Source organism: Anolis carolinensis, chromosome X (genome assembly GCF_035594765.1).
Source record: "Anolis carolinensis isolate JA03-04 chromosome X, rAnoCar3.1.pri, whole genome shotgun sequence".
Taxonomy (NCBI): domain Eukaryota; kingdom Metazoa; phylum Chordata; class Lepidosauria; order Squamata; family Dactyloidae; genus Anolis; species Anolis carolinensis.
In genome coordinates, this window is record NC_085847.1 from 5,188,507 (window position 1) to 5,211,781 (window position 23,275).

General features: G+C 42.7%; 1 protein-coding gene across 1 annotated transcript in view; it reads right to left on the bottom strand.

Annotated features, from left to right (window-relative positions):
* Positions 1-9,040: 9,040 nt before the first annotated feature.
* mmp17 (matrix metallopeptidase 17) overlaps positions 9,041-23,275 on the bottom strand; it is a 47,582-nt gene continuing 33,347 nt past the window's right edge. The window contains exons 4-10 of the mRNA XM_062958584.1: positions 20,508-20,791; positions 19,248-19,424; positions 18,925-19,024; positions 15,030-15,112; positions 14,008-14,160; positions 12,311-12,568; positions 9,041-11,019 (exon numbers count right to left, since the gene is read on the bottom strand). Coding sequence (XP_062814654.1) covers positions 10,703-11,019; positions 12,311-12,568; positions 14,008-14,160; positions 15,030-15,112; positions 18,925-19,024; positions 19,248-19,424; positions 20,508-20,791 — 1,372 coding nt within the window. The 3' untranslated portion in view covers positions 9,041-10,702. The remainder of the gene's footprint in view (positions 11,020-12,310; positions 12,569-14,007; positions 14,161-15,029; positions 15,113-18,924; positions 19,025-19,247; positions 19,425-20,507; positions 20,792-23,275) is intronic.

The window sequence follows — 23,275 nt, forward strand, 5'->3', positions numbered from 1 at the left end:
CCCTGTCTGTCTGGTACACTCAGCCTGAGAATGTGGTAATGAAAGGTGTGTTTTTACATAGGACTGCTCATGACGCTCTGAAGAGACACAAAGAGCACACAAAGCAGCCTCACACCAGCAATGATGATTTCATCCAGGATTGTCTCCTCGCGTTGCAAGCTATTCATCAGCATTTCATGATTTCCCATCCACTACTACCTGAACATATAGCCTGTATTTTTAAGTAGAGCTGCCACATCCCAATATCTTTGTGTCACCAAGAAATAGACCCTTCTCCGACTATCTCTCACATCGCTACTGAGAAATCTGACTATTTGTTTTAAAATTGTTTAAATTTTTTTTATATTGTATTTAATAGTTTTAATTGATTTCATGTACTGTGTAATTTTGATTTTGTGTAGGCATTGAATTACAGCCGTCCTGAGTCCCTTCGGGTGAGATGGGCGGGATATAAATGTTGGAAATAAAGAAAGAAAGAAAGAAATAAAATAGCAAGGCCTCTCTGAATACACTGCTCTTTTTCAGCAGTACTCAGTCAGCAAACTGAAAACTTCTCCAAACTGGTTCTGCAGCAGCAGAACAGAAACAGTATCAAATCAATCCCCAGGTCTTCGTAGGCTCAGCCAATCGGTTTCATGCACTTCATTTTCCAGTTAACACACACAGTAGAGTGTCTTTGCAAACCATGACAAAAACATCTGGGCAATGTCCCCTGGGCAACGTCCTTGCAGATGGCCAATTCTCTCACACCAGAAGTGACTTGCAGTTTCTCAAGTCACTCCTGACATGAAGAAAAAAGCCAAGCTGGCTAGTGATACAATGAATTGTAAAGCACTGGATATTCCAGAAGGCAAAATGAATGGGGACAAATCTGCCGGGCTTCAAGAAAATCCAGATTTTCCAGTCTGAAAAGAGACAGGCAGTGTCTGTTAAATAAAATGACGGAGCTTTCCAAACCGGATGTTTTGCATATACTGTGATTCACTCAACTCCTTGTGCAGGTTATCCACAACAGCTTTCTTTTTGATAAAAACAACAACAAAACACACAAGGTTTTGGGAGGGATTTTGACGACATAGTCAATGCTGACAGTTGGAAATCTTGCCCGATGCCACTGAATTCAGATCTCATTTGACCTTTCGAGGACTCCAGGACAAGAAGAACTTGTTTTCTTTTGCTCCGGTGAGTCAATTTTCTTCCAATGTCGTCTTACTCATCATCTTGTAAATTAATTACAAAATAAAATATCAGTCATCAAGTCACGGACGGATCAAAAGAACCAGTTTGGAAAAGCAACACAGCATGCTCGGTATCTTTCGTGCCCGTGATGAGGTAAGAAAACATTTCATCTGACTCAGCGCCCTTGTGAAGGCGCCATGTGAGTCAATTAAGTCGTTCCAAGAATGGCTTGGGTCCGAGCCTTTGATTCTGTGGAATTAATTGGGTGCCATGTGCAGAGAGGGATGGATCCCGTGGTGCTGTGGTACCTTTTGCGTTGCATAAACTGATTGTGACCATGCATGTCTTCCAGGGCCAGCTCTTCAGGCTGCAGAAATGGAAATGATTGCTTATTTAATTCATTAGGATTGCATTTCACCCTTGTGCGAGGACCTTGCACAGTGTCCTAGGTCTTGCAAGTTGAAGAACTCAGTGGTTCTCAACCTTCCTAATACTGCGACTCCTTAATACAGTTCCTCATGTTGTGACCCCCAACCATAACATTATTTTTGTTGCTACTTCATAATTGCACTTTTGCTACTGTAATGAATCGTAAATATCTGATATGCAGGCTGTACAGTAGAGTCTCACTTATCCAACATAAACGGGCCGGCATAAGCGAAAATGTTGGATGTTGAAGAGCGCCTAGAGCATCTTGGATGGAGGGCGATTAATAAGTAATTAAATGAAATGAAAATAATGAGGGATTAAGGAAAAGCCTATTGATCAAATTGTGTTATGATTTTACAAAATAAGCACCAAAACATCGTGTTTTACGGAGCTTCCGATGGCCTAGCGGATAAAAGCCTTGTCATTTGAAGGTTGGGTTGCTGACCTGAAAGCTGCCAGGTTCGAATCCCACCCGGGGAGTTCGCGGATGAGCTCCCTCTATCAGCTCCAGCTCCATGCGGGGACATGAGAGAAGCCTCCCACAAGGATGGTAAAAACATCCGGGCGTCCCCTGGGCAACGTCCTTGCAGACGGCCAATTCTCTCACTCCAGAAGCAACTCCGGTTGCTCCTGACACGAAAAAAAATATCATGTTTTACAACAAATTGACAGAAAAAGCAGTTCAATACACGGTAACGTTATGTAGGAATTACTGTATTTACGAATTTAGCACCAAAATATTGCAATGTATTGAAAACATTGACTACAAAAACACTGGCTACTAAAAGGCAGACTGCGTTGGATAATACAGAACATTGGATAAGCAAATGTTGGATAAGCGACACTCTACTGTATTTTCGTTCTCTCGACCAGATTTGTCACACATACCCGATATGCCCAAATTTGAATACTAGTGGAGTTGGGGGTGTGTTTGTGATTTTGTCATTTTGGGAGTTATAGTTGCTGGGATTTATAGTTCACCTAAAATCAAAGAGCATTCTGAACTCCACCAACTATGGAATTGAACCCCACTTGGCAACAGGAAATACTGGAAGAGTTTGGTGGGCATGACCTTGAGTTTGGGAGTTGTAGTTCACCTACATCCAGAGAACACTGTGGACTCCAAACCATGATGGATCTGGACTAAACTTGGCATGAATAATATGTTCAAATTTGAACAAATTTGTAAATAGACCTTGACATTTGGGAGTTGTAGTTCACCTACATCCAGAGAGCACCATGGGCTCCAAACCATGATGGAGCTGGACTAAACTTGGCATGAATAATATGCCCAAATTTGAACTAATTTGGGGAAAATAGACCTTGACATTTGGGAGTTGTAGTTCACCTACATCCAGAGAGCACCGAGGACTCCAAACCATGATGGATCTGGACTAAACTTGGCATGAATAATATGCCCAAATTTGAACAAATTTGTAAATAGACCTTGACATTTGGGAGTTGTAGTTCACCTACATCCAGAGAGCACCGAGGACTCCAAACCATGATGGAGCTGGACTAAACTTGGCATGAATAATATGTTCAAATTTGAACAAATTTGTAAATAGACCTTGACATTTGGGAGTTGTAGTTCACCTACATCCAGAGAGCACCGTAGAGTCCAAACCATGATGGATCTGGACTAAACTTGGCATGAATAATATGCCGAAATTTGAACAAATTTGGGGAAAATAGACCTTGGCATTTGGGAGTTGTAGTTGCTGGGATTTATAGTTTACCTACAATCAAAGAGCCACTTGAACCAATCAATGATAGAATTGGGCCAATTTCCCCACACATAACCCCACATAACTAACAGACCAAAACCTGTTTGCGTTAACTATGTTGTTACATCACACAACTTCATGCAATGCACAAGATTAAGATGTCTCGGGCAATAAAAAAATGTCTTCTGCTTTCGTGGCATGTCCAATAAATGAACTGTTGAAAGAAATTAAGAACCGTATCACAATGATGACATCATACCAGATGTGTTTGCTCATATGCCAGATGAGAAGCCATGGGGCAAATCTGTTCTTACTCGAGAGAATGATGCATCATCAGTCCTGCCGTTATTGTGTCATCCATCCATCCATGAAACAGGTCATGGGCACCACACCGTATCTGACAAACTGTGGGAATGGCAGTACTGCACATGATCAGAAAGCATGTCCAGGCCATGATGGTTCTGATTCATGGGAGGAATTCTTCATCATATTGGTTTTAGTCTAGGGTAATTTTGAGTCTTTAAAAAAGACGTAAAGGGGAAGACATTACATGCTTTCTAGCTCCTATTTTCATGGGTTATTGCGATTTTTCTGGGCTGTACGGCCATATTCAAGAAGCATTCTCTCCTATGGAACATGGCCACACAGCACGGAAAACTCATAACAACCCAGTGATTCCGGCCATGAAAGCCTTTGACAACACTCCTATTTTCATGCTTGCATTTTTGGGAGGGAATGTCTATTTACAATTCCTCGGAACTTCTTGAGGTCCCATTATGGCTCCTGTTCTCCCCATTCCTTACAACACCATCATTTAGTGGCTTTCCAGCTTTTGTGAGAATATTTTCCCACTCTAAAAGTTTGAAATGTTTTTTTTTTCTTAAGGATTACTTATTGGCACCAAAAGCCCCCCGTGGTGCAGCGGGTTAAACCACTGAGCTACTGAACTTGCTGACCAGGGAGCGGAGTGAGCTCCTGCTGTTAGCTCCAGCTTCTGCCAACCTAGTAGTTTGAAAACATGCAAATGTGAGTAGATCAATAGGTACCCCTCCGGCAGGAAAGTAACGGCGCTCCATTCAGTCATGCCAATGGCCACATTACATTAGGAGGTGTCTACGGACAACGCTGGCTCTTCGGCTTAGAAATGGAGATGAGCACTAACCCCCAGAGTCGGACACGACTTGACTTAATGTCAGGGGGAAACCTAAACCTTTACCTTTACCTACCAAAAGCCTTAAACTAAAACATCTTATTGTTCATCCCACATTTATATCTTTTCACTCTACTCATTATTATGTAAGACAATTACCTCCAAAGGGAGCTGGCTCAGGACGGAAATCAGGCAGAAAACTCAGTCTTGTAAGAGATGCAAAAAGCAAAGTTTATTTTCACCACAGCTGTGAGAAGGCAACAGCCATAGATACCCCCAGATGGCTGTACCATGAAAATGGCCGTCGCAAAAGCATGTCGTAGCAAACAAAGAATATATACCTTTGACTTATCTAAAATTGACCAATGACTGAGGGTCTTCCTCACCTTCCACACCCACTTGGCACAAGTGATACCTGTGACCTCACTTGTTGATTTCAAGCTAACTTTTGGTCTTGGAACTTTCTGGAGAAAGGCACCAGCTCACAGGAAGGGAGGGGCATATGCAGAGGCAAAGCTACACAGGCAAAAGTTTACTATTTTCTGGCTTATGGTCCCTTCAGTTGGAATACCTCACCTCAAAGTCTCTGATATTTAACTTGGATCGGGGCTGAAACAGCTTCCTTGTCCTTGTCCTAAAGGTCCCCTTCAAAACAACACCAGAAACTTTGGGCCTCAGGACTGTGGTCCTAGGCAATTCAGGGTCCCATTGCAGATCTATATTTCTATATAGCCAACCAGATCCGCAAGGCTTCTCCGCATCAGTTTGCCACATAGTCCTGCCTTAATAGCACCACTGAACTACATTATGTCGTCTTTCCATCTTTTCCGTCTCGTACATACACTGAGATCGCTCTTATCCACTAGTTGAAAAAAGACATTGTTAGAAAGGTTAGAAAACAGGAATTTCTTCGGCTATTTTGCACAAAAGAGAACCTACAGTGTGATAATTCACAGAGCCTGCAATCCTGGCAGACAAGGGATGTATTTGTTTCTACATTCCCTTTCAAGAACATGTCCTTATAGGGTTATATTTCCCTGGACACTGTCCCCCCTTCCAGCCAGCAATTAATTCACGCCTTCTCCGCTTACTACCTAACCAAAATGATGGTGAGCAAATTCTCCACATTCTTTCTGTCAAGCCCTTCACTCCCCACTTTGGAGATGAGAAACACCCATAGGACATATGTGGGTGTAGACTAGAGAGACCTCTCTCCGGTTTCATACAGAACATCACCAAACACAATAATTACAATTGTGAGGCGTTTGTGTTATCACTTCTGGTGCAGAGAAGCCCGAGCGAACAGCAAACCTTCAGGTTGTATTAGAAGGAGGCTGAAATGTTTTGACGAACAAGTTGCTGCTTTCATGCTTGGGACGCATTATAATTTTTCAGTGACAAATTATGTAGCCGTACATACCACAAAAGGCTGTATCCTGCAAATGGCCACCTCAAAGCATGTAGTAGCAAACAAAGAATATATACTTTGGCTTATCTAAAATTGACCAATGGCTGAGGGTTTTCCTCACCTTCACACCCACTTGGCATAAGCGATACCTGTGCCCTAACTTGTTGATTTCAAGCTAACTTTTGGTCTTGGAACTTTCTGGAGAGAGGCACCAGCTCACAGGAAGGGAGAGGCATATACAGAGGCAAAGCCACATAGGCAAAAGGTTTACTATTTTCTGGTTTATGGTCCCTTCAGATCTACTCACATTTGCATGTTTTCGAACTGCTAGGTTGGCAGAAGCTGGGACTGACACTATTATAATTGTATATTTATATTACATGCAGTATTACTAATAATATTGCAATATAGTCATATAATATAATATACTAGCTGTGCCCGGCCACACGTTGCTGTGGCGAAGTCTGGTGGTATGGGAAATAAAGTATTGAGGAATTGGTGGTAGTTAAGGTCAAGGGTAAAGGTTTTCTCCTGACATTAAGTCCAGTCGTGTCCGACTGCACACTGAAGTGGATTATATGGCAGTGTGGAGTCAAGATAATCCAGTTCAAAGCAGATAATATAAGATTATAAATGGGTAATATAGCTGTGTGGAAGGGCCTTGAGTCTAGACTGCCATATAATCCAGTTAAAATCAGATAATCTGTATCTTATAGGCAGTGTGAAAGAGGCCTGAGGCCTAACTGTGCCTGTCCCCTGGGCTGAGTAGGTTGCTAGGAGACCAAGTGGGCAGAACTTAGCCTTTTAACTGGCAGCAATTGGATAAAACCAATTATTCCTGTTCCTCTAATTAGGACTTTATTTTTCTTTTCTTTTTGTTGTATCAACCTAGAGCCGTGGATGAGGGGTTGTGTTGTCAGATTTCGAGGTTGGGGGCCTGTAGTTTTGTTGTTTTGTCCGCTGCCCTGATGCCATCACTCTTTTATATATAGAGATTGTATGTATATACACTTATCTAAGCCTCGCTTATCCAAGCTTCTGGATTATCCAAGCCATTTTTGTAGTCAATGTTTTCAATATATTGTGATATTTTGGTGCTAAATTCGTAAATACAGTAATTACAACATAACATTACTGCGTACTGAACTACTTTTTCTGTCAAATTTGTTGTATAACCTGATGTTTTGGTGCTTAATTTGTAAAATCATAACCTAATGTGATGTTTAATAGGCTTTTCCTTAATCCCTCATTATCCAAGATATTCGCTTATCCAAGCTTCTGCTGGCCCGTTTAGCTTGGATAAGTGAGACTCTACTGTAAATATTATTATTATTGATTGTTTTTGGAAGCTGCCTTGGTCCCACTCTGGGAGAAAGGCAGGATATTAATTCAAGCAAGCAAGCACAGTATGACCACTGCCAAATAAAAATAAACAGAATCCCCAAACACACATGGATTACGGTTTGGGTTTTGTTCTCCAAATGGTTTTCCCATCCCACAAATGAATGTATTCAAATGTTTGTTTTTTTGGTGTATGCTTTATTTATCTGGTTGGCTCGGTGCAGATTTGCACAGTCAAGATATACGGCATGTAACAAAGGTGTGTCGCTTGCAGCATGGCAGCGATGTATTAGTGGTTAACCCAAAGTACGAAGACAGATATGGACAGGCAAAATAGCAGACACAGCTTCTTGCTGTCCCTTTCAGAGGACCAGAATGCCAATGGGTCCTTTGAAAGGACTTCGACTTATGTGGCCACATGCACTTGGATACTTGGAGAAATAAGTAAAGTATTCAAGAAGAGAGTTTAGAACTTGAAAATTCCCAAATTCAATAGGAAGAAACCACAGCAGATAGAGGGGACTTATAGTGCTATAACTTGGCACAGGAATTGTTATGCCTCATACCTATGCGGTGGGTAAAAGTAGGCATGCGGGGCATTGTTTACCATGACAAATAAGAGCAGCACCAGCGGTGTAACAGCAGCACTGCACAGGAAACAGTGGCCAGGCAAGCTTTGCATGCAATGAGCATGAGCTCATCACGCTGGGAGAGCCGGTTGCACGGCTTCGCACTTGCCACAGACATGAAAACCATCATCGTCTCTTCCTAATGCAGTTGTGACGCCTGGGTTCGACTTCCACTCAAGGCTTCCAAACTGGCACACGTCACAGCATGTCTCCAGTATTGTTCTCCCAGTCCGTTCAGCTCTGATTGTTATTATACAGTGCCATAAAGTCAAAGGGAGCTACAATTAGACTCATCGAGTTGAAAAGGGTTTCTCTTTAGGGCTACCTCAGCAAGTTGGCCAGGACTTGTACTCCATCCTTACCCACCAAAGCTCTGACAACAAACAGAGCTACAAATGCAGCTTAGACATAATCCAAAAAGGAACATTTGCAAGCTGCCGTTGCTTGGACAATGAGCCAGAGCTTACTTTAATTAAAAAGAAAACAAAACACATGGAGATGCTGGCTTGGATATATCAACCCCATCTCTCCTATTTTAGCATGGGTTAGACTACCAGTCCCATCATCCTCAGTCAGTGCTGGGTGCAGGAACGTTCAATCACTGATTTATGTCTCACTGCCAGAGCTTGGTACATTCAATTTGAAAATTAATTGAATAGCGTTAATAAGGGCCGCGGAGGCGTAACGGGCTAAACTATTGAGCTGTTGAATCCACTGACCTAAAGGTTGGCAGTTCAAAGCCGCAGGTTGGGGTGAGCTCCCACTGTTAGCCCTATCTCCTGCCAAACTAGCAGTTCGAAAACAAGCAAATGTGAGTAGATCAATAGGTACTGCTTCGGCAAGTAGGTAATAAAGGCACTTATACAGCCATGATGGCAACATGACCCGGAGGTATCCTCGGCTTGGAAATGGAACAAGAGCACCTCCCCATGGCCAGAGTTGAGCACCGCCACCAGAAAGCTGGAGATGGAAGGAGAAGTCTTTACCTTTGTTCTGTGTATTTGTATGTCATTGTTATTCCACTGTATTAAAGGCACTGAATGTTTGCCTATCTGTGTACGTTGCAATCCACTCTGAGTCCCCTCGGAGAGATAGACTGGAATATAAATAAAGTCTATTATTACTATTATTATTAACTATTAGAAATAAGAAGCTACACAAATTGCCACAAACGGAGAATAATTTAAATTATTTAATTATTTACATTACAAACATTTGCAGAGAATGCCATGGAAGGTGTCGCTGTGGATTTGAAAGGAACACACGCTTGCACTCGGTTTCTTCCAAAGGGCTTCTTTGGTGCTTCCAAAGCTGTCTGCCTCAAACCTTGATCCCGACCTCCCAACATGGACTACAATGCCCATAATGATTGTCACCCGGGAATGGTGGGAGTCCCAGAGGTGTGGGAATCGCCAGATCGGTAAAATCTGTCCCAAGAATCGCATTCTATTTCCTCTTAAGTGCAATTTGTCACTTATCTGCCTCTCTTTTTTTTCTCCCACCCCCACCGACAGGTAATATTTCACACACTCTTCCAATGTTTTGTTTGAATGGATTGATTTCAATGAAAAGACACCAATCCACTGCAAGGACAGGAATAGCTACAAAAGATCAGTCACTGAATCAAGGACAGAGAGCTGTTAACCAGAAAATGCATGAGACCCCCTTCTGAGCATATGCACACATATACCACATATGATCATATACCATGTCCGGGCTGTGGCGCAAGCTGGTGAGCAGCCAGCTGCAGCCAGCTGAGACCAATCATTCTGACCAAGAGGTCATGAGTTCGAGGCCAGCTCGGAGCCTGCGTTTGTCTTTGTCATTGTCCTATGTCAAGGCACTGAATGTTTGCCTTATATGTGAAATGTGATCTGCCCTGAGTCCCCTTTGGGGTGAGAAGGGCGGAATATAAATACTGTAAATAAATAAATAAAATAATATCAGCTCTAGATTATTAAATATGTTTTCTGTGGGTGAGCAGATGGCTACTCCTGGATGGCATATGTTCTGTATCAGAAACTAGAGCTGATGTGGTCTATCCAATGCAATTTTCTGAATCAGCACCAAACCAAATTGAAAATTGACCAAAAACTGTTTCATAACCCTTTTGGTACTAATATTGGAGAGTGGTCCCTGGTCAAAGTGATCCCTCGTCAAAAAAAGATTGGGAACCACTGATCTACACTGTAGAATTACTGCAGTTTGACATCACTTCAATGCTATGAAATTATGGGAGTTGTAGTTTTATAAGGTCCTGATTGCCCAGCCATGTGGAATATCGTTCTTGTCCCTGTTCTTCATCATTGCTCATTAGAGGGAAAACCCAGAATGGCTTGTGTAGCTATAAGCATGAAACATGGTTTTTGATATTTCTGATGCTTCTGTGTGTCATATTCCTCCTTCTCCTGGGTTCGGGAATTGTCACTGTCCCCCAGGAGGGATAAGAGCAGAGACAGATTTCTCTTTTGCTCTAGCCAAACCCCGCTAAGCTCTGTGTCTGTATTTGATGTGCTCAAAGTGAAACGAGGAACCCCTTGAAATATCTCGGCAGCCGAGTGAGAAGAGAGAAAAAGAGTGAGAAACCCACCGATTCTACTGCTGAAGTCCATCAACATGAAAGAACGCTAGAAGACACCGAACAGGGGGGAAAAATTAAACAAGGTAAAAAAATAAAACAAAGCCACACTTAATTTCTCATGGAGAATCTTATGTTCCTTTGTGTCATCTTTTTAACAATGTTGTAGTCCGGATTTTTTTTTTTCACGTGTTTGTGTCCACGTCTCTTCTTGCATCCCTGAATCACTTCAGAGTCCTCCGGTCCATACGATGCTCTTTGTCATAATGGTTTACGAGCCCAAACGACTGTCCAGAAGCTGGCCAACAGGAGGTTTATGATGAGTCTTTGCAATGAATGGGGCCAGAAAGGGTTGGGAGAGGAAGAGGTGCAGGAACAGACCTCAATCTTCGAGTGGCTTTCGTCATGCTTGGCGTGTTGCCTGGTTCTTGTGCTTTCTGCTGGCGCAGGGGCATCAGCCTGCATGTCACTACACACCAACCAGTCTCTGGCAATGGATTGCGGGTAGCCTGGCTCAGCTTCCAAGTTGCTGTCCATGACTTTCCAGTATTCCTTCCCCTTGAAGAAGTAAGTTGCCCCTGAGAAAGGAAGTCAAGGGTGAAAGTGAATTAATCTTGGCATCTGTTTTACTTGCCTAGTCCGGTATTTTGCTTCCTTAATAGTCAAGCAGTTGTCTAGGAGAAGCCGAGAAGCACAATAGCACCATCTCTTGGAAATAATGAGCTTTCAACAAGTCCTGCCTGCCACCATCGTTGCTCACCAGAAGTCTAAACCGATGACTTTTAAAGCTATTCAAAAGGCATCTTGGGATCTTTTTTGGCACGTATGGATGGATCATTTTTTTTTACCACTTCCTTATCAGTCAAAAGCCTCCTCAAAAAACTCTGTGAAAACGTCGTAGCATGTCATGACTTCTTTGAAATCATGCCATAAAGGTCAACATAGGGGCCGGGCTGTGGCGCAGCTGGCTAGTAACCAGCTGCTATAAATCACTACTGACGAGAAGTCATGAGTTCGAAGCCCGGGTCGGGTTAAGCCTCCAACCATTAATAGCCCCAGCTTGCTGTTGACCTATGCAGCCCCAAAAGACAGTTACACCTGTCAATTAGGGAAATTTAGGGATGCTTTATGCGGGAGGCTAATTTACAACACCATAAAACTGCCAGCAAAACACGAGGAAAGGAATGAGGAAGTACAGCCACTACTGGACGGTGAAGCAACAGCTCCCCCTGTGGCCGGAATCGTGAAGCTGGAAAAATGTTTTAAAAAATGCCTCTGAGTCTGTCTAATGTATGTTGTTTGTCTGTTGGCATTGAATGTTTGCCATATATGTGTTCATTGTAATCTGCCCTGAGTCCCCTTCGGGGTGAGAAGGGCGGAATATAAATACTGTAAATAAATAAATAATAAACATAGGACATACTGTTGTGTGTGTGTGTGTATGTGTGTGTGTGTGTGTGTATATATATATATATGAGATAGAAAGATACAAGATTTGCTGAGTTGAAGGCACTTGGAAGATTTAGATCAAGTGAATAGAAAGAGGTACATCTCAACACTTGTATGCATGTACTATACTCAATAACAAAGGCTAAAGAATTTGACAAAAGAAACAGATTTGTGCTAGATAAACCACTAGTTGCAAGAAGAGAAGAAAATGCAGCAATAGAGAAAAGACAGAAGACAAAGGGACAGGAAGGGCTTCGTTTTTCAAGGTAACTTTAAAAAAAGAAGAAGGTTGCTGTGGGTGTCACCAATAATTTTATAGCATTCCAAACACAAGACAGCTTTTATATCCCTTTTATATTTGGTTCGGCACTTTGTGTTCCCCTACACCCCCAGATCGGCTTTCTCAAGCGCCCAACTCACCATCAGACCATCGCGTGGCATCATCCAACCTGTTGGGGATCCCCTGCCACAAAGTGGTCTCTAGTGGATAGCCAGGCTCCATCCTCCGCTCGTACTCATTGTAGCACCAGTAGAGATGGTCTTTAAAGAAATATGTCTTGTCGTCGAGGGCCCAGGAGAAGGCAGCATCAATCCCTCCCAGTGGCAAGCCAAAATCTGAGATGAGTCGAGGATAACCCTCTTCCACGTTGTTGTCTTTGAACACCCAGTATTTGTCTCCTGGGGAGAAGACGTAAGCTGTTAGGATCTCTCATAAAGCAAGATTACACCACCAGTAGCAACTAATCCGTTTTGGTTTTCATTCCAGACATTAAAGAGTTTATTAGGGGTGTAGGATTCACTGAACCATTGACATGGAAGCCATCAGCTGTGACTGGCTATACCTCTTCTTTCTGCCATGTCAGTTGGTGATTTTTAATTTCCGTATTTTGGGAGGCAGAAATGACTTTGAGCCACGAGGAGAAGCATGTAAGAAATAATAGAATAATAGAGTTGGAAGAGACCTCACGGGCCATCCAGTCCAACTCCCTGCCAAGAAGCAGGAAATAATAATAATAATAATAATAATAATAATAATAATAATAATAATAATTATTATTATAACAACATCCCCACCCCAAATCCACAGCTTGTTGAGGAAACTGTTTTCACAAGGAAGTGTGCCTTTCTAAATCTTTAGAGAAGCACAGAATCACAAATAAATAAAAAAATTAAAAAGTGAAGCGAAAGTGAGTGCAGTTTGACTTCCCATCTGTGTTTCGGAGACTCTTCTTTCCTTTTCCCTTAAGTTTTCTGTCATTTTCCCTAGCCTCCTTTCCATTCCATTTATTTTTATTTTTTTCCTCCCTTCCCTACCTTTTTTTTCCCCTCCCTGTCTCGTTTCTCACCACTCTCCACTACTCACATTTTGTTCACCCACTTTCATAGTATCTGTACTCACAAGAAACAAATAAAAATTGTATTGGAAAAAAGAAGCACAGAATCATAGAGTTGGAAGAGAACGCATGGGCCATCCAGACCAACCCACTTCTGCCAAGCAGGAAAAGCACAATCAAAGCACCCCCAACAGATGACCACCAAGCCTCTGTTTAAAAGCCTCCAAAGGAGGAGACTCCACCGGACTCTAATGGAGAGAGTTCCACTGCTGAACAGATTTTCTTACGGTCAGGAAGTTCTTGTGGTATCTCCTTTCCTGTCATTTGAACCATTCCTCCATTGAGTCCTAGTCTCCAGGGCAGCAGAAAACAAGCCTCTCCCTCTTCCTTAGGTCAGTCTTTCAAATATTTAAACTTGACATTCATTGTCTCCTCTCAACCTCCTTTTCTGCAGCTAAACAGATCCAACTCTTTAAGTCACTCCTCCTCAGAGGGATACATGGTTCCTAGATTATTATTTTAGTCACCCTCCTCTTCTGGGCATGTTTCAGCTTCTCCATTTCCTTCTTGAACTGTGGTGCCCAGGACTGGACATTTATTGTAAGTGGGAAGTGACCAAATCAGAATAGAGAGGTTTATCATCATCAACATCATCATTATTCCTCCTTTATTCTGCCCCAATATCAAGACATGCCCATTTCAAACATTTCACTGCAACTGAAAAACAGTGAACTTTGGAAAGACAAACAGAAGGCCATCAGTTGTGGCAGATGTTTTCCCTACCTTTGAAGAATACAATCTTATGATCATGGATCCTTTCATACACGGCATCCACACTGTCTAAATTGAGAGGCAATCCCCGCCAGAAACGATGGATCTGAGCTGGCTGGAGGGAGACCAGGTGCTTATTGCGAGTCAATCTCCAGAAGTATTTCCCTAGGAGGAGAATGTCGGTCAGAAGGAGAAGCAGCATTGTTTAGATCACATGTGTCAAATGTAAGGCCCGCAGGCTTAATCTGGCCCGCCAGAAGACAACACATATAGAGAAAACAACATGGATTATAAATGTAGAGTTTAGAGTTCTGCCAACCTAGCAGTTCGAAAACATGCCAAATTTAATCTGACGAGAATGATTCCAGAACTTCTAAGTCCCAACAGCAACAGTAGAATCACTCTACCACACTGTCCCAATAACATGTCACCCTAAAGCAATGGTTCCCAACCTGTGGTCTGTGGACCACCAGTGGTCCCCAAGAATGAAAATATGGTTCGCGGCCTCACCATTACTACACTGTTGCAACGAGAGTGACTGGTCTCACGAAACTGTCTTATAATGCCAAGGCAATGGGGATGTAGGGAGGGGAGAGGCTGACTACCCAGGAAAGGCGTTGACAACAAGCCTCCTGGCTGCTGCTTCTCCTCCTCCTCCCTCCCCCTGAGCGGAGCCATTCCATGTGGTGTCTTTGTTTTTAGGCTTGTTTCTGGGGTCATTTGGGGGTGCTGATTGAGATTCTAGATTATTAAATATGGTTTTCTGTGGGTGAGCAGACGATGACTACTGGGTGGCATATGTTCTGTATCAGAAACTAGAGCTGATGTGGTCTATCCAATGCAATTTTCTCAATCAGCACCCCAAATAACCAAACCGAATCTAAAGTTGACCAAAAACTGATTCGTAACCCTTTGGGTACTAATGTTGGAAAGTGGTCCCTGGTCAAAGTGATCCCTGGTTAAAAACAGTTGGAAATCACTGCCCTAAAGGAAGCCATAAAAGTTGGTAAAAGCGGAAAGAGGTCCTATCTCACCTTTGAAGAAGAAAGCTTCTCCTCGAATCTGAGCCACTGCATCAAAGTGGGTGTTACATCTGTTTGGCGCATCTCGTCTGAGCCTGTTGGAGAAGGAATAAAATCAAACATATAAATGGATATCATAGGATCTACCAACCTAGCAGAGTTTCTTCAAATGTTTAATACAAAGCAAACAGTGTTGCTGCTGTGGCACATGAACAAACTCTTCTTATCCTCCAAATGCATTCTGTTCTCTAAGAATACCGCAAAGGGCCTTTTCTTGCCATGTACTATGACTTCTTAAAGACAAAGATGATGAAGATGCAGCTGGAATGGGCTTCCAAAGGCGGGAGGCTGGATTCCTTCTGTAAATGCCACCCCATGAGTTGTCCTGTTTTTATTTATTATTTATTTATTTATAGCATTTATATTCCGCCCTTCTCACCCCGAAGGGGACTCAGGGCGGATCACATTACACATATAGGCAAACATTCAATGCCTTTTAACATAGAACAAAGACAAGACAAACATAGGCTCCGAGCGGGCCTCGAACTCGTGACCTCCTGGTCAGAATGATTCATTGCAGCTGGTTGCAGCTGGCTTGCTCTCCAGCCTGCGCCACAGCCCGAGCCTGTTTTTGAGCTGAGGTCAGTGTCATCACCTGAACAGCCTCTTTACTCTCCCTCCTCATACATATGGTAGTGTTATGCTCATCTGCCGTGCCCTATTAATGCACAACCATTTCAAAGGAAGACAGAAATCAATGGGATTTAACTCGATTAGGAGCCAAAGTCCCTTATTTTTCAGGAAATTAAAGCCACAGATCTGTGTTGTCCGACAAAGAGAGAGAGAGAGAGAAGGAGATGGAAAATTCCTTATTTTTATTCCTTACGGCTAAATAAGGTATTAGAGATTATGAATATGGACAGGTTGACTTACATATATATATAGTGTGTGTGTATATATATATAATAGTATATATATAGTGAGAAAAAAGAAATTTAGTATATATACTAAATTTCTTTTTTCTCACTATATATATACTATTATATATATTATATATATATATATACACTAAATTTCTTTTTTCTCACTATCGTTCTGTCTTTTTTTCCTTTTTTTCTCACTTTTCCTACTTTTCTATAATAAAAATATTGTTCTCCCACTTTCGATGTATCCTAAATTTTTCTCATTTTCTCTTATGGTATATGAAATTTCAATAAATACATATTTTAAAAAAAAGAAAAAAATTCCTTATTAACATCTTTGACCTTGTGATATATTCTGCCTCACCAAACTGGAGAAAGAGCAGCTCTCTCACAATTCAAAGCTCCATTTCTCCCTCACTCCAATTTACTCAAATTTGCAACTAAGGACTTTATCACAAAGGGGGGGAAACGTGCACCTGACTCTATCCATGCAAGTTAGACAGGTGCGATCACATGATGCCCTGTGCTTTTTGTGTGCATCCTGTGGAGAATCGTGTGTGCCGTGTGTATGCAATTGTACTTTTTAGAAAAGGGAGGGAAAGAGTGAGATGGAGGCCATTCCACACCTCAGTTTGATCCCTGGCATTCCAATTCCTGTTTCCTTTTGTCAGTTGCTGCTGAGTCTTTTTTTCTTCAAGCTGGCTAATGAACAGGAAAGGATGTAAACAATCTGGCTTTCATGCGGCAAAAAAAGCAAGAGAATTAAAAGGAGCACCAGCACTCGGTTTTAACATTGCTCGGGGCAGCCGTTAGAAAGTCATGCGCTCACAGTCACATTCGGATCGGTGAGGTGGGATGAAGAAGAAGAAAAGGGCCAGATCTCAAGCTTCATTTGGCAAATGCCACCGGTACAATAAAACTGCATACGCTCTTCTTCTCCCAGGAGCATGTCGTCCCTGCCTCCAACTTTGCTCTTGAAGAGTCACCAAGGAATTCTTTGCCTCACAGAGGATGACAGAAACCGCGAGCAAAGCCATCGCAAAGAAAGGAAGGAGCCTGATTAAAATTTCCGAGGGAAGGTTTGCCCGAGGGTGACTGTGAAAGAGTTTATCCTGTTGCGCAAAGAAGACTCCCATGATACAAGATGACTTGAGGGCATGGAGGGAAAGCTGAAATTCTCTTGATGTTGGAGAGCAGTGTCATGGTGGTTGCAAAGCTAAGCGTTCTCCTAGTAAAGGGGGGCTGGAATTGAAGAGGAAGCACCATGAAACACATTTCCAGATCCTTATGGACCTTCTCTGGCTAACAGAAGCAGCCCTTATGAATATAAAGGTTCTAGATTTAATGTGAGGAGCCCCAGTGGCGAAGTGTGTTAAAGCACTGAGTTGCTGAACTTGCAGACCGAAAGGTCCCAGGTTCATATCCCGGGAGCGGAGTGAGCACCCGCTGTTAGCTCCAGCTTCTGCCAACCTAGCAGTTCGAAAACATGCAAATGTGAGTAGATCAATAGGCACCACTTCCAGCGGGAAGGTAATGGTGCTCCATGCAGTCATGCCGGTCACATGACCTTGGAGGTGTCTACAGACAACGCCGGCTCTTCGGCTTAGAAATGGAGATGAGCACCAACCCCCAGAGTCAGACATGACTGGACTTAACATCAGGGGAAACCTTTAACTTTACCTAAGATTTAATGTATGACATAGAAAACCTTCCCCAACCTGGTGCTCACCAAACACACCAACAATCCTTAGCCAGTATGGCTTTTCTAGGGCAATTAAGCATCAAGGGGACACATTTCAGGGAAAACACCAGATACAAAAGCATGAGGTGTGGTGGTCTATGGAATCCCAGAAGGCAAATTTGGGTCCATAAAAGGTCCAGAATTAGCACCAGCATTCCTCACTACTGTTGATGAGTCCAAAGGTTCATAATATTGAAATCCTCAGTAACACTATTTGTATGTTACCCTAAGTAACACATTTGTTTGTGTTTGTGTGTGATTGTAAAGGCATTGAATGTTTGCTTATGTATGTATGTAATCCGTTCTAAGTCCCCTAGAGGAGAAGAGTGAATATAAATAGAGTGTATTATTATTATTATTATTATTATTATTATTATTATTATTATTTTATTATGACACAGCAAACAAGATAGATATGCTGGATTTCATTTCACAAAATCACAAGTTGAACACTTCCCAAGTGTATAGGATGGTGTGATGTATTATTATTATTATTATTATTATTATTATTATTATTATTATTGTATGCCACAGCAAACAAGATAGATATGCTGGATTTCGTTTCACAAAATCACAAGTTGAACACTTCCCAAGTGTCTAGGACTGTGTGATGTATTATTATTATTATTTTATTATGACACAGCAAACAAGATAGATATGCTGGATTATTATCATCATCATCATCATCATCATCATCATGTTCTTTCTCTTTAAAAATAACATTAAGAGAGAGGATGCCAGATGTCTCCACTGTCATGTCAAACATTTTGTTAGAGCTTTGATGAACTGCATCACTGTAAATTAGACTATGGAAAGGCCTGGTCTATGACTATGGATGGCGTGATTTTTATGTATGTAAATGTTTGATATGTCTGATTTTAATCTAATTTAATTTTTAAATTGTATATGTTTCAAGGCATGGAATAATTGCCTCTGTGTAAGCTGCCTTGAGTCCCCTGCGGGATACAGTAAATAAATAAATGAAATAAATTAAATCCCAAGTCTGAGCATTGAAAATGTTGGCACCTGTTTGTATAGCTACTGTTAGGAAAAGTTACTTTTACTACTGGAGCTCATAGGACTCCCAGTGACCATGTTACGCACAAAGCAGATGCATCCCAAACAGGAACTTTCAATTCAGTAACTCAGATCGAACAATCATTCTGAGGATTCCAGTTCCTTGTCAAATATATCTTGTTTCATTTTCACTGAAAGTTGTGGTGTAGTTGCAGGCTTAACTTACGGGTTGGTGGAACGATTCTCTGGCAAGTCCAGCAAGACGGGCTGATCATTTGTTTTCGATATCTCAGGTTTGGCTGTTAAGGACACAGACTCCCGAACTCCTGCATGCAGATACAAGCATGTATTAGAGCAGAAGTAGAACATTGGCACATGCCAATATCTTTATTGAATAATGACCATGATTTTGTTTTGCTACTGCTATCCTAGCAAAGAGATTTAAAAAAAAACTATAACTGACTTCTTACATTTGGAGATTTGTTTCTAGGTACTGTTTGAGTGGCAACACAATCAATGCAAAATGGGCACATCAGAACACTGACTCACCGTACAGCTGCCAGATCCGAACTTTGTCTTCATAAGGCAGGTCATATTTCAGGGGATCCCCAACAGGGCCTTGGTAATAGGGCCTCATGATCGATTCAATAGCAGAGACATGGGTTAAGCCAATGGCATGGCCAAATTCATGGACCGCCACAGCAAACAGGTCCATCCCATGGGCATCTGAAAACAAGAATAGCATGATGTATACATGAGAGGACAATTTTGTTCCTCTTGTAATATAATATTTGTTTTAAAAGAGCTAGGAAACTGTACAAGGCTGGAGCCTGCAACATCCCTCTGCCACTCCTGCTCTCACAAGAAAAATAATGTTCCATCCCAAATGTCCTCTGGAGGTACATGGGAGCATTTTCACCATGTTTGGGGCCTTTCCTGGGTCATGAAGTGTTTCACTAATCCTTTTTTCTACAACAAGTCAATTTTTTCAAAACCCAATTATCACAGGGACAGAAAGTAAGGTGAAATCTTCAGAACAGGGGCACAGTCAGCAAAGCAAACCCCACGGGGTGTTCACCCTTTCCTGTGCCATCCAAAGCTAATATATATATAATTTTGGCTGAAGCAACACTTTAAAATTTTACCTGTTCCGACTTACATAAAGGGCTGGGCTGTGGCGCAGCTGGTTAGTAGCCAGCTGCAATAAATCACTATTGACCGAGAAGTCATGAGTTCAAAGCCAGCCTGGGTTGGATTGAGTATCTGACCATTAAAAAGAGCCTAGCTCGTTGTTGACCTAGGCAACCCAAAAAATAGTTGCATCTATCAAGTAGGCAATTTAGGTACCACTTATGTGGGGAGGCTAATTTAACTAATTTACGACATCATAAAAGAAGAATGAGGAAGTACACCATCAAGGACTCGGTGTCACAGTGGATGATGAAGCAGCAGCTCCCCCTGTGGCTGGAATCGAGCATACCCTCATGAAGCTGGAAGCTGGGAAATGTTAAATTGCCTCTGTGTCTTTGTCTCTGTCTGTACGTTGCATGGCATTGAATGTTTGCCATGTATATGAACATTGTGATTCGCCCTGAGTCCCTTTTGGGGTGAGAAGGGCGGAATATAAATACTGCAAATAAATAAATAAATAAATAAAAAATCCATTTAAGAACAAACCTACAAAACCTAACTTGTTTGTAACTTGGGGACTGCCTGTATTATGTTTGCCTTCTGCTTTAGTTTCTTAAGCTTCAAACAATTACATGCTCTCGGCATGGGAGAGGGCGTTCCGCCTTGCTTCAGACATACCTGATGATCGGAAAGTCCAAGATTCGTCATCGTCAAAATGTGTGTCTCCAGCAGCATGGTGTTCCCCTGGGGAAAAGGCATGTGCCACCATGCCCCCGGGGCCATCAAAGGGGTATCCATCATTGTGATCAGTTTTGGAAAAGTCAATCTGGATGTCGGCATTGTTGCCTGCTACTTCATGGAAATTCAGAGGTGTAATATCGCTCCATACCTTCAATGCATAGTACATAAGAGCCCGAACTGTGTCATGGCCTAGATGAGATTCCTTGGGGAAAGTTCGCACTCTGGAATCAAAGAAAGCAACTGGGGATAGGTACGGAGCCGGGGTTTTTATGAAAATGCATAGAATTTATCTTTCTGTCTGATTCTTAACTCTGTTTTCACATTCAATGTTCATTCAAGGTAGCACAACAAAAAATTAAAAAGCCCTATAACAATACTAATGTATTGCTGTGAGTTTTCCGGATACTGAATGAAAGCTGAGTGGATTAATCAGACAAAACATGTATACTGCAAAACAAATTATGTTATGATTGAGCCTCATGGCTCTGTTTCTGACAGGCGTGGGCGTAAGACTCCTCGAGAGTCGGATACTCTCGAGGAGCGAGAGAGAAAAAGACTGCGAGACATATTTGCAGCACCCTCTGACGAAGAGTCTTTCGAAGGGTTCACGGAGAGAATGGAGGAAGGGCTGGTTAGCTCAGAGGAGGATGAGATGGATTGGACTCGGGTAAGGGAGGAATTGGGGGCCACTGGCCATGATGGGGCAGAAGATGAATGGGGACCTTCAGGATTAGACCCATGGCGTAGCTGGAGGGATGGGACGGGATCCACAGCTGGAGATGCTGTTGGGCGTAGTCAGAGGTGTTCCAGCTCTGACGAGGAAAGTGATGAGGAAACGCCCGGGTTAAGGAGGGCAGCTGACAGTGATGAAGATTTGTAACTGGCATAAAATGGGGCTTGGGAGCAATTGCAAATTGCGTCGGGCAAGGTAATCTGGGCAAACGCTTGGGATCCGTGTGTGTGTGTGGGACGCTTCCCTGAAGACTTGTGTGCTTTCCTGTGCTGAGACGTAAGTTGATTGGAATCCAAGGTCAGACGGCGGGAGGGATTGTGTGGGCATTTGTTTGTGCAAACCTGTGCTTACTCTTATTAGCTTGACCTTCCGTCGTCTTTCTGACGGACGCCATCTCCTGCTTTGAGAACCCGGACTGAACTGACCACGGCTTGTCTTCCCCCCTTCTTGGACTTGGAAAAACTACAAACGTCTGGCTTTGATCTACGGAACGGAACTGGTCTACTCTACTTCTACAATCCTTGGCTGCGTCTGCTCGTGTTGGAGATCCTGTCTGCTGTGTGTGTGTGTGGGAGCGACGCAAGTTACTCTAAGCACAGTGTTGGCAGCAGAGAGGAATCTGCTGCCAATTAGTTGCATTCTTTGTATCTTTTGTTCCTTGGCTTTCGTTCTGTTAATACCTAGGCTGAAGCAAGCAGTTTTGTTTTACCCGGATTAAACTCCGGTTTAATCCGGTTTATCTTTTGAACATTTACTTTTGTCCCTTTTTTGCTCCTAAAGGCAAAACTGCCTGGCCCTTGTGTTTTTACGGGCATTTTTGAGTTCTGTAAACTAATAAACTCTGTTACTTTGAATCTTGTGGCGTTCTGTCCTTGACAGATTGCCCGACGCCATAAAAAGTTTATTGCAGCAATAAACCCGTCAGGAAGACGATGGAAGAGTTAAGAGCCAAAGTAGACCTATTGCAAACGGCCTTTACCGTAAGCCAAACAGCTTTTGCTGTGAAAGGACATGTTTTGACTCCTGAACGCTTTGACGGGACCAGGTGCAAGTTGCCAACCTTTTTGGCACAAGTGGAGCTTTATTTTTCTCAGCTCAGTGCTCATGCTTTTCCTACTGACACTAGCAAGGTGGCTTTTATTTTGAGTTTGTTGACCGGTCCCGCAGGACAATGGGCCACTAATTTAATTTTGGGAAACGACCCAGTCAAAGACAATTTGAATAATTTCAAAAAGTTGTTAACTGATACTTTTGGGGATCCTCTCCGCACGGAGAACGCTGGGTGGGCTCTGTATCGGTTGAAACAGGGAAAGGGGACTGTTTTAGATTACTTAAATAAGTTTAACCTGTATCGCCACCAGCTGGATTGGGGAGAAAATGCATTCATGCTTTTATTTACTGCCGGGTTAAGTGATATGCTCCAGGATGAATTAGCACGCTTGGAGCCGGCTGAAAGCTGGGACGCCTTAGTAGCTAAGGTGCTACGTTTAGACGCAAGGTTCGAGGCTCGTAAACACTCAAAAGCAATGTGTGCGCCACCCATGCATGTAACCAGGGCACCTGTGGTGATGGGGGAAGAGCCCATGGAGCTTGGGGTCTTTAAAAAGCTGTCTACAGAGGAAAAGAGCCGTAGGAGGCAGCTGGGCTTGTGTTTGTACTGTGGGAATGCTGGGCATTTTGCCAAAAATTGTAATGTGAAACCTTCCCAGCTTTCGGGAAAAGGCCAGCCCTAGTGCGACGTGAGTCCAACGCACTAGGGCTCCTCAAGCAGTCAACTGAGGGGAGGAAGCATGTTTTCGTACCCATTACTTTATCTGTTGGGGGAAGGGAACTTGTTTCTACTCTGGCACTGCTGGACTCAGGAGCTACGGTCTCCTATGTAGACATTGAGTTTGCGAAGAAGCATGGCATTCCTAGAGTGCGCAAGGCATGCGACGTATGGGTGGAGGGAGCAGATGGGAGACTGCTGGAG